Source organism: Schistocerca cancellata, chromosome 9 (genome assembly GCF_023864275.1).
Source record: "Schistocerca cancellata isolate TAMUIC-IGC-003103 chromosome 9, iqSchCanc2.1, whole genome shotgun sequence".
Lineage (NCBI taxonomy): Eukaryota > Metazoa > Arthropoda > Insecta > Orthoptera > Acrididae > Schistocerca > Schistocerca cancellata.
In genome coordinates, this window is record NC_064634.1 from 92385685 (window position 1) to 92398605 (window position 12921).

General features: G+C 43.1%; 1 protein-coding gene across 1 annotated transcript in view; it reads left to right on the top strand.

Moving 5' to 3' along the window:
• Nucleotides 1–12921, top strand: part of LOC126100500 (U-reduvitoxin-Pr21-like) — a 42348-nt gene that overhangs the window by 20351 nt on the left and 9076 nt on the right. The window contains exon 3 of the mRNA XM_049911111.1: nucleotides 4888–5046. Within this exon, the coding sequence (XP_049767068.1) occupies nucleotides 4888–5046 (159 nt within the window). The remainder of the gene's footprint in view (nucleotides 1–4887; nucleotides 5047–12921) is intronic.

Genomic DNA, 12921 nt, shown 5'->3' on the forward strand with positions numbered 1-12921 from the left:
ATTTGCTACGATCATGTCTCACTCCCTTCTCAACCGCTGTATACCTTTCACGTCTTTCAGCTACTTGCAGTCTTGTTTCTATACAATTTACAGGTAATTATTCACGCCCTGTGTTTTATTCCTGCTACCTTCAGAATTTCAAAGAGTTCTCTACAACTACAGTTTTTCTTGTCTTGAACCTATATTCTGAAGTACCGTGCTGTTAAGTGATTTTCCTCGACGTCGTCCTCTACGTTTTTTCTTTTTTTTTCATTCTCCTATAAAAAATTTTGTCAGTATTTTTCAAACATGACTTATTAAGCGGATAGTTCGGTAATATTGACACATGTCTTCTTAGAATTGAATAGTTTATATTTGAACACTGGATATTTCGCCTACATCAGATGCTTGCACATCAAGCAGAATAGTTTTGCCACAGCTAGCTCACCAAGGGATCGCTGTAATTCTGTTGTTATGTCGTCTACCCCGGGGGTCCTTTTTCCGCATCGTCTCTGCCATACTCTTTCCTCTGTTTCATAAGTCCGAATTCACCTTCATTTACTTACTCTCGAGTTTCTGTAATAGTATCTTCAAGTTCATTTCCTTTGTACAGTCCTTCCTCTTCCCAGTTTCTCTTCCCCTACTTCGTACTAACATTCGTCCAGCTATCATGATTTAGGTTTGATGGCACTTCCCTAAACCTCCTAAGGCAAAAGCCGGGATAGTTCCTATAAAAGGGCGCGACCGCTTTTCTCCTTCACATTCCCTAATCTGAGCTTGTGCTTCGTCTCTGGTGACCTTGCTGTCGACGAGACATTAAGCGCTAATCTCCTCCTCCTCCTTTCCCTCCTTCTCCCGTGTTCCTCTTTCCTTTGTACTAGCGGTATCTACGTCAGGTGTGCTCCTACACTCTCGCATTTGTCTTCTAGCCATATCTCCTTAGCACTTTTTTACTTTATCTCAATTTCATTTCTTTGACTCCTGTATCCTGTTTCGCCCTCTTTTAGCTTTTTTTTTTTACATTTTCTCCTATTATTAGCTACAGTCAATATCTCGTGTCTTATCCAAGAATTTCTAATGGACTTTGGTTTTTTGCTGGCCTTTGTGGCCGAGCGGTTCTAGGCGCTTCAGTCTGGAACCGCGCGACCACTACGGTCGCAGCTTCGAATCCAGCCTCGGGCATGGATGTGTGTGATGTCCTTAGGTTAGTTAGTTTTAAGTAGTTCTAAGTCTAGGGGACCGATGATCTCTGATGTTAAGTCCCATAGTACTCAGAGCACTATTTGACGAGCTATAGTCTTCACTGTATCTTCTCTCTAAGATACTAATCAGTCTTTGATAATATTTCTTTCCTTGCTTCCGTCAGTCTCAGCCAAATGCTTCATTTGAAGTTTGAGTAAACTGTAATTCTCTATGTATTCAGTCCCCATCTACTTAATTTCCTACGCATTTTAATTAAAAGTCCATAAACAATAAATTGTTATTAGAAACCACATCCACCCGTGAAAATCTTTTGGAAGTTTAAAATATATCTCCAAATTGTTAAGACGTGAATAAACTGGTAGAACTTGACTTCTAGACAGATCAGTTGCAATTCTGAGGAAATGTAAAGACACGTGGGGAATTACTGATCCTACAACCTTCTTAAAAAACAGGCCATGGAAAGCCAAACCTACATTTAAAGATGGAGATAAGGCTTTTGACACTATTGCTGGAATTTGAAAATCTGAAAGTAGCAGGGATCAAACACAGGTAGAGAAAGAGTAGTTTTATTCTTCAGTGGAGCACTCGTACAAGGATGCTGGACATGCCACGAATTACGATTTAAGTATTATACATATATACTATGAAGCGCCAAAGAAACTGGTATTGGCATGTGTATTCAAATACAGAGATATGTAAACAGTCGGCCGGCCGCCGTGGCCGAGCGGTTCTAGGCGCTTCAGTCTGAGACCGTACGACCGCTACGGTCGCAGGTTCGAATCCTGCCTCGGGCATGGATGTGTGTGATGTCCTTAGGTTAGTTAGGTTTAAATAGTTCTAAGTTCTAGGGGACTGATGACCTCAGATGTTAAGTCCCATAGTGCTCAGAGCCGTTTGATCCATTTATGTAAACAGTCACAATACGGCGCCGTGGTCAGCAACGCCTATATAAGACAATAAGTGTCTGGCGCAGTTTTTACATCGGTTACTGCTGCTACAATAACAGGTTATCAAGATTTAAGTGAGTTTTAACGTGTTGTTACAGTCGGAGCATGAACGATAGGACACAGCATCTCCGAGGTAGCGATGAAGTGGAGATTTTCCCTTACGACCATTTCACAATTCTACCGTGAATATCAGGAATCTGGTAAAACATCAAATCGGCGACATCGCTGTGACCGGAAAAAGATCCTGCAATAACGGGAAAAACGGCGACTGAAGAGAATCTTTCAATGTGACAGAAGTGCAGACCTTCCAAAAATTGTTGCAGATTTTTGCAGATTTCAATGCTGGGCCATCAGTAAGTGTCAGCATGCGAATCATTCAACGAAACATCATCGATATGGGCTTTCGGAGCCGAAGGCTGACTTGTGTGCCCTTGATGACTGCACGACACAAAGCTTTACGCCCTGCCTGGGCCCGTCAACACCGACATTGGACTGTTGGTGACTGGCAACATGTTGCCTGGTCGGAAGAGTATCGAGCAGATGGACGTGGACCCTGGATGCCAGCCGAGGGCTGTTCAAGCTGGTGGAGGCTCTATAATGGTACGGAGCGTGTGCAATTGGAATGACATGGGATCCCTGATATGTCTAGATACGACTCTGACAGATGAGACGTAGGTAATCATCCTGTTTGGTCACCTGCAACCATTCATATCCATTGTGCATTGGGAAATTCCAGCAAGACAATGCGACACCCCACACGCCCATAATTGCTACACAGTGGCTCTGAGTTTAAACACTCCCATTGGCCACCAAACTCCCCAGGCATGACCATTATTGAGCATATCCGGAAATCCTTGCAACATGTTGTCCAGAAGAGATCTCCACCGCCTTGTACTCTTACGGACTTATGGACAGCCCTGCAGGATTCATGGTGTCAGTTCCCTCCAGCACCACTTCAAACATTAGTCGAGTCCATGCCACGTCGTGTTGCGGCACTTCTGCGTGCTCGCGGGGGCTCTACACGATATTGCACAGGTGTTCCTTTAGCTCTTTCGTTAAAACTACCAAGGCACACCACGGATTTATATTAGTGTCAGTCGTAGGAAGGTATGCTAGTATGTGGGTTCATAGCCACCAACTTCATTAGGAGAGTTCAACAAGGTTTTTTACTGAGACTAAACGACGCGTAGTATACAAATCCCATTGATGCATTATTGGTGACTCTACAAATATATCCGTTGGACTGAAATCAGCAACAGATGAGTCTTGTATTGTTTAGTGAAAGACAGTTTAATGTAAGTACAGAAATTACTTCGAACAGAGCCAAAACGAATAAGTAAATAAAGGATAGCGTTTTACAATTGTGACAGAATGAATGGGACACATCTGACTCTGTCAAGAAATACTATGAAATTCTTCTTAACATCAGGGAGAGACTAAAACTAAGATTTATTTGGCTATAGAACAGACTGATATGTTACCTGATCTGTCATAGGCTGCATGCTACACAGCTGTTAAAAACATAGATGAATGATAGTTGCACCTGTGGTAGTGTGGGCACTCCAGAGCACACATTGGAGGATTGTGCACACTATAGAGGTGCAGTGGGGTAATGGTTGGCAGGCATTAAGGATACTGCATCGCAAAAGAGCACTGTGGAATGGGTCGACCTGACGATTCTAGGAAGATCTGCAGCTACAGTGTCCAGAAAGGTCAACGCGGACTTCACAGGGCAGAGCGGTTTCATCCAGACGAGATAGCATTCTTTACACATGGAGAGAATGCAATTGAGGTCGGCGACAACCGAATGAAACGGTTTTCAGGAATGTGCAAGCTTTTACGGAAACGGGTATTTAAAGAAGTAATAGATTGTCACTGTGGAAATGCTGCTTAGCTGTTGTCCTACACCCAACGACTCCATTCGGTAATGGCTGTTTACTGTGGTGGGTTGTGGGCTGATCCAGTAGCGGAAACAAATTGCCGCGACCCACCTCGCAGCCCCTTAAGCATAGTTTACCCGTTAGCCGCAGGTAGTAACCGGTACTGCATATTCACAAGGCGAATCCCTGACCTTTGCGTTCTTGTAACAAAATATGTCTTTCGATCACTGTGCTGTAATCATTTCCGCTGCAATGTTACTGGAAGGCGTGCGTGATATGGAGGTGACAGATATGAAGATAGAAGTAGCACCTCAGTGACACTGGCATCAGCGGCATCGTGATGAAGTAGACACATCAATATGGATATATCAGAATGTTCCCTATGAAGTGGGCAAAAATTGTATCAGTTTCCCTCATAGAATCAACAATTCCCAACATTGATACTAATAGCTGCGTAATTTGATAAGGTGATAGAGTTTTGTAGTGTTAGAAAGTAGAATTTTTCGTATTTCCTGTTTTTTTTTGTTGTTGTTGTTGTAGTACTAGTTCTCTTTTCTTGTATTGTTGAAAAATCAGAATTTTATGTCTTTGTAGTATTGTAAGCACCAGATAGGAATAGCGAATGTCTTTTATCCTGCACGAAAATTTTTGGTCTATTTTAGCATTCCATATAACAGACTAATTGTGAAGATCAAATAACTAGTAAATAAGTACCGATAATGTAAAAAACACTCCATTACCATATCAAAAATGGATCTAAGATTTATTTTGTTCGATTTTTCTATCCTATGTTGCAGCTCACGTCTCATGAGCAGCACTCGGCTGTAATTATATTGTATATGTCGACCTGTATCTATCAGAAAGTTTTCTTCATCCAGCTCCGACACCTGGCGAGGAGGCAACCAGAGTGAGACGGTCTGAGGGACACTGCACGCCCAACACGACGTTCAAGAAGGAATGCAACACGTGCTCCTGCAACAGGGACGGGACAGCGGCCGTCTGCACGCTCAAGGCCTGCCTCCCGCGCTCCAAGAGGGGTGAGTGTCTCACAGGGGCGTCTCGACAGCTAACGAGGTTGCCGCAGGTCTTACCTCTACACTCTGCGAAACGCTACCAAGGGCGATGTAGAGTATTTATTGAAGCCCGTATCACGGATTTTTTCCACCATCATGTACGTGAAGAGGCCCACTGCTCATTTTCAAATTATTTTTAGTTCAGTTCCCTTCAAAGCAGAACTTAGGAGTTGTACGCAACGCTTTCAGCTGCACTACTGGCCTTTAAAATTGCTACACCAAGAAGAAATGTATATGATAAACGGCTATTCGTTGGACAAATATATCATACTAGAACTGACATGTGATTACATTTTCACGCAATGTGGGTGCATAGATCCTGAGAAATCAGTACCCAGAACAACCACCTCTGGTGGCAATAATGGCCTTGATACGCCTGGACATTGAGTCAAACAGAGCTTGGATGGCGTGTACAGGTACAACTGCCCATGCAGCTTCAACACGATACCACAGTTCATCAAGAGTAGTGACTGGCGTATTGTGACGAACCAGTTGCTCGCCAACATTGACCAGACGTTTTCAGTTGGTGAGAGATCTAGAGAACGTGCTGGCCAGGGCAGCAGTCGAACATTTTCTGTATCCAGAAAGGCCCGTACAGGACCTGCAACATGCGGTCATGCATTATCCTGCTGAAATGTAGGATTTCGCAGCGATCGAATGAAGGGTAGAGCCACGGGTCGTAACACATCTGAAATGTAACGTACACTGTTCAAAGTGCCGTCAGTGCGAACAAGAGGTGACCGAGACGTGTAAACAGTGGCACCCCAAATCATCACGCCGGGTGATACGCCAGTATGCCGATGACGAATACACGCTTCCAATGTGCGTTCACCGCGATGTCGCCAAACATGGATGCGACCATCATGGTGCTGTAAACAGAACCTGGACTCATCCGAAAAAATGACGTTTTGCCATTCGTGCACCCAGGTTCGTCGTTGAGTACTCCATCGCAAGCGCTCCTGTCTGTGATGCAGCGTGAAGGGTAACCGCAGCCATGGTCTCCGAGCTGATAGTCCATGCTGCTGCAAACGTCGTCGAACTGTTCGTGCAGATGGTTATTGTCTTGCATACGTCCCCATCTGCTGACTCAGGGATCGACACGTGGCTGCACGATCCGCCACAGCCATGCGGATAAGATGCCTGTCATCTCCACTGCTAGTGATACGAGGCCGTTGGGATCCAGCACGGCGTTCCGTATTACCCTCCTGAACCCACCGATTCCATATTCTGCTAACAGTCATTGGATCTCGACCAACGCGAGCAGCAGTGTCGCGATACGTTAAACTGCAATCCCGATAGGCTATAATCCGACCTTTATCAAAGTAGGAAAAGTGATGGTACGCATTTCTCCTCCTTACACGAGGCATCACAACAACGTTTCACCAGGCAACGCCGGTCAACTGCCGTTTGTGTATGAGAAATCGGTTGGAAACTTTCCTCATATCGGCACGTTGTAGGTGTCGCCACCGGCGCCAACCTTGTGTGAATGCTCTGAAAAGCTAATCATTTGCATATCACAGCATCTTCTTCCTGTCGGTTAAATTTCACGTCTGTAGTACGTCATCTTCGTGGTGTAGCAATTTTAATTGTAATTAGTGTATTTACCCATTCTTGGAAGCAGTGTTACAAATCGTCTGGTTGAATCGTGTTCAGATTTAGTTACGATTTCACTTGAATCTCTTGTACGGAGTCAACTTTCAACTTGAGTTTCATTTCCAGGAAGACCAGAAATCGAAAGTGGCTAGATCAGGCGGATAGGGGTTGGTATGAGACAGTTGTCATGGCTTTTTTAACTCATTCCTTCACAATGAGCAAACAGTCTTTGTGCTCCCATCTCACAAGCCGTTTGCTTCAAAAAGTCTCCTCAAAACATTTTAGAAGAACTTCGGTGTGACTGACTGACTGACCACAGGGAAGAAATTCCTTAATGCCAAGTGCATGCATGTAAAAAAAATCGTAACATCCATTTCATTTTGCTAGGAATATGGTACTCTTTTTTAGGCCATGGAGAGGATGGTGTATTTGCTTCATTGCCATAACCACACGTCTGTGCTTGATCGGCAGCTATGACCCTGTGCCGGAAATTTCGACCACCTCGAATACTTGCTCGCAGTTCACACCTAAAACCAAGAGTCTCATTCTTCAGCGTTTAAAAGAGGAGAAACAGACGTCATTGCACTTCTTCAGTTTAATTCATTAGATAGAATGTGTTGACATGTACTGTTTATAATTCCAACAATTTCACAAATGTTACTTACGGATTGTCTGCACTCGTCCCTTTGTGTCAGTCACTTAAGCACTTTCACGATTGTTTACCGAGTTGTACATGATGACGGTTCACCCTAGATGTTGTCATACTCCACAGGCTCCCGACCATCTTCAAATCGCTTAAACCACTCAAATGCACTAGCTTAGCTGAAATCTTGATAACCAAAAACTTCTCTTAGCACACGCTGGGTATCAGCTCAGCTCTGCGGAACTTAAAAGGAAACTTAATGCACATCATTTGTTCCTTCAAGTCAGCCAATTCGAAATTCGCAGACACGGTACGATACAGTGTTAAGGAATTAGGAACAAACATTACGCCGATGCACACACGATGATGCCGCCTGGCAGATTAGCATTTGAAACCACAACTAGAGCCACCTAGCTGCAATTGTTTCGGCTCAGTACCGAAATTTTCGGAAGCACCTTTTTCGTGAGAAGATTGTGTATGTTGCTAGATTCCTACAAGAGTATTGGTTAATCGAGTTTTCTGCATAGCCTTATTTGGGTTACTGTCCCTGAGAGTTTTCGATGTTGTATTGACATGCGGCAATCTATTTGCCCGATACCAGTGACACTGTCCTGTGTTGTATTACTCTCTGTGATTCCTTTTAGTAGATATAAATCCTCTATACTTACGCTGCTGAATCTAGTACCACATTCGCAAGCTTACACGCATTTCTCTATGTGTAATTGGCAGCCGCAACCACACGCTTTGGAAACATCACTGTAGAGTAGGACACTGCAGAAGAAGGTAAATACAGACCTGTCAAAAGGAGAGCACGTGGACACCCTGGCAGTCAGATGCATGACGCAGATAGGAGAAAATGAGTCTGGGAATGTGGAAATATTTGAGAACCATTCTTATTCCATGACAACGGCTTATTAGGTCGTACTGGAGGAAGGCAACAAAATATGGCCAACTATTACATTCAATAAATTCAGAGCTACGCTTCCGAAAGGTCATACACAATAACCAGGAGTACCAAATTGGTCGCGGCACTGAGAGGAATTAATTGCTGCAAATCTATCAGTGTGGTGTGTTTATTACAGGAGTTATATTCCTGGCAAATATTTGAAAACTGATACCTGCTTAGTTTGTTGAGATATCTAAGCAAACAGTATAAAAGATGTCAGCTGAAAATTATGTTAGAATTAGTCATTATTCATGTAATAAAACGCAAATCATTTGAATTGCACGCCTGAGGTTTAAAACATAAACTCACTACCATCAAGTGTGCCGAAAAATATTCAAGTAAATATATGTGTCTTAATAGATCATACTCGTAAGTATTTAACCATCACTTACACGTTACATAATTTAATTAGTTATTCATATATTCTTTAACATACGATGTCGCAAGGTCTCAGAAGAACCAGACAAGAGAGGCGCTTCTCTCAGAATCTGTAACTATGCTCTAAATATGATTAAACTTGAATGGCGGTCCATTTTATTAAATTGGCAGTTTAAATGGAAGAGGGGGCGAAAAAGGAAGTATACATGCCAAAGACTGTGGAAGCTGAACGCAATGGGTCACATGCTTGTGACTGCTAGCTCGAGAGGAACGTTTGTTAGTCGGGAGCTGCAATGTTCAAGTGATTCTGTGCATCGAGTCAGACACTCACGTGAAATACTGTAACTTACAGTCGGACTGAGAGCAATTTCGGGGAGTTTGGGGACTGTTAAGACTAACATTTACGAAGGGAGCTGCAGTAGTCGGTTTGGATGTTTGGTTTGTGGGGGATCAACTGTGCAGTCATCAGCGCCCGTACAAAGTCCCAATTTTTTCGCATTCCAATTTTTACACAGTCCACTCTAAAAACTGTCACGAATGATGATGACAAGGAGGAAATGATGACAACACAAACACCCAGCCCCCGGGCAGAGAAAATCTCCAACCCGGCCACGAATAGAACCCGGGGCCCTGTGATCCAGAGGCAGCGATGCTAGGCACTAGACCACGAGCTGCGGACATCGGTTTGGAGGGTGGTACAGATCTGAACTTTAAATAGTGCCAGCCAGGATATAGATTTTGTGTAATTCCGTCACGATCTAGTCAGTTTGTGCAAACTTCTTATACTGTTTGCACATTTTGGTAAAACTGAACTGCAGTTTAGGTTTTATTTGGCACACTTCAGTGCGTAACACGACACCATTTATACCATGTTTTATAATTGTTTAAATAGACCTGAGGTCATTTAGAACTTTTATGTTTTGGTTTGGCCTACTGCATTAATCATCTGGGATTTATACCATTCACTCTTATGAAACGTCCCCTTAGAACATTTATACACGACTGTGCTTAAACTGACACACAATATTTTTTTAGCGCAACGCAATCTGACTTTCAAAAATCCCTACAAAAGAATGGCCCTGACTAACATTAACCTATACGTTTCACAAATCACTTACCTCACCAAAATCTTCGTTACTCGAACTATTGCAATACAGCGAGCGCCACTACTGCCAGCTAAATAAAAGATTCAAACTACGGAAGTCACTAACTACTGATAGGGATAGTTAGCAAATGAAAGATTGTAATAGAGAACAAACACTGTATTTACCTTAATAATCATAATATATATAGCAGTTCAATTTCAAAACTCCGCCATCTGTCTCCCCACATCCACCACTGCTGGCGGCTCACCTCCAACTGCGCAACGCTACGCGCTACTGTTAACATCCAGCTGCCCAACACTACAATGGCAGACAACAATGCTAACTAGCCACAGACTGCACACAGCACAGCCAGTGATTTTCATATAGAGCGCTACGTAACGTTGCCAATAAGAAAACATAACAGCCTACTTACATAAAGAAAACATAAACAGCCTACTTACATAGCCAGCTGCGCAACGCTACGCGCTGCTGTTAACATCCTGCTGCCCAACACTACAATGGCAGACAACAATGCTAACTAGCCACAGACTGCACACAGCACAGCCAGTGATTTTCATATAGAGCGCTACGTAACGTTGCCAATAAGAAAACATAACAGCCGACTTACATAAAGAAAACATAAGCAGCCTACTTACACTTATAATGATTTTAAGTATATAAATTCGCAGTTCTGCCATACATGGCGGTCTTACCGTAAGATGAATATATTTTTAAATTGCACCTGGTGTTGCTGGTGTTTCAGTGAATGATAGCGGTGTGTGAACCATCCCCAAGGTTGAGAGTGAGCCAACATTAATAATTAGGACCATACATTGACCCACAAAACACAGTACATACAGTTACACACAGTAAATAGAATGACACCATTAATAAATATAGACTTCGATCAGAAATTGGTAGCTAAGGTAGAATATTCAAAATTTCTAGTGTATGCATTGATGAGGGGTTGAATTGGAAAAAACACACTGAAGATCTGCTGAAACGTTTGAGTTCAACTACTTATGCTATTAGGGTCATTACAAATTTTGGCGATATACATCTCAGTAAATTAGCTTACCACGCCTATTTTCATTCTCTGCTTTCGTATGGCATCATTTTTTGGGGTAACTCATCGTTGAGTAAAAGAGTGTTCATTGCACAAAAGCGTGTAATCAGAATAATTGCTGGAGCTCATCCAAGATCATCCTGCAGACACTTATTTAAAGAGCTAGAGATCACTGTAGCCTCACAATAGATATATTCACTAATGAAATTTGTTATTACCAATCCGAACGAATTCAAAAGTAATAGCAGTCTACATGGCTACAACACTAGGAGAGAGGATGAAGGTTAAATTTAACTCTGGCTCAGAAGGGGGTAAATTATGCTGCCACAAATGTCTATGGTCACTTACCTAATAGCATCAGAAGTCTGACAGATAGCCATATAACATTTAAAAGGAAATTAAAAGAATTTCTTAATGGCTACTCCTTCTACTCATTAGATGAATTTTTGGATGTAGTACGTGGGTAATTTCCCCAACCCCCACAAAAAAATTAAGTGTCATGTAATATTTTGTGTAATGTAATATCTTATATAGACACTTTTATTAACCTGACACGTTCCACATCTTTACGAAGTGTCGTACTTATGATCTATGGAACAAGTACTAATCTAATCTCCTGCCATCCAGAAATTATATTAAGCAATGTATTTCCTTAACTGAAAAAAACAACAGGAGGCTTTCACGTAACCTATATTACGAGTAAGTATACAGCGCAGCAGAATTAATGGATCACTTTTCGGAACCCCATAATTGTCTCCCATTCTGACGTATAATTTTGAAATTTCGGATCAAAGGTGCCTAAAACCTACCAGTGTAATGATGCAAAAGCGTGACGACATGTGATGCACCCTCGGACTTGACGATGCTGCAAAAGGCGAGGTAGAACACATTCTAGAAAAGACTAGATTTCAGAAGTTTAAGTGACGTGCAGAGTGGGTTAATGATGTCACAGTGGCACCAAATTACACCACAAACTCTTTCAACGCCACCGCGGACGTGTTAAACGATGAGAAGCTCGTCACAGCTCTTCTTACCGAGATTTAACCCCTTCTTTTGATGTCTCTGCGATGGAGATCAGAACTGCTACATCCAGCGTTGGAATCACGCTGTTTTCTTGTGGGTGGCTGAGGAAAACATTCCAGACGCGTCGCCGCTCAGAAAAGAAACAAAAGGGCCTCAGGGGTGGGGGGGGGTGGCATAAAGGGCGTCAGTAAAACGACTCCTTTGCTTGGGATGTTGATTCCCACGCATTTCGCAGTCGGAAAACGACAATTAGCAACGCATTGAGCAAGGGGAAGACGTTCTTGACAGCCTTTGACACTACTGACACCCTTCTCGGTGGACATTGCGGGGAAGCATCCCCACTGAATGTGATTGCAGCCCTTTGGAGTCCAGCGTGATCCCAATTTTTCCTCTGGAGTACAGGTTGGAACCATTACAGGAAGTTCAGCACCATTCGACAAATTGTGAACACGATCCAAAGCAGGAAAAGGTTCTCCTGCATTTTCAGTGCCCTTGTTCCATGCCTTCGTGTAGGAGAGATCATGGAGGGGGCAACATCGACACACACAAAAAAAAAATCGCAATGGGTCTCCCTAAGGCACCCTAGTTTGTCAAAACCCTCATTGGCACGCATCCACATTTATTGAGAATTATAAAAATATATCCTTCCAGAGAAAACCGGAAAAGTATTCCTACGTGTCTGCAGGTAGGCAACCATTTGAAAACCTCTGAGACCACTTGCCTACCTGTAGGTTTTCTCTGTAAAGGCACATTTTTAAAAATCTTAATAAATGTCGGCTGTTGCCACACAGGATTTAAAGCAGCAAGGTATCTCAGACGAACCCTTTGCCTTTTATTCATGCGTGTGTTAGTATCAAATGGCTCTGAGCACCATGGGACTTAACATCTATGGTCATCAGTCCCCTAGAACTTAGAACTACTTAAACCTAACTAACCTAAGGACATCACACACATCCATGCCCAGGATTCGAACCTGCGACCGTAGCAGCCGCGCGGCTCCGGACTGAGCGCCTAGAACCGCTAGACCACCGCGGCCGGCAGTGTGATAGTATCACATCGGCCGTTCACCACGCGACAGGACGGCGTGAAACAGGAGCTTTGAAAC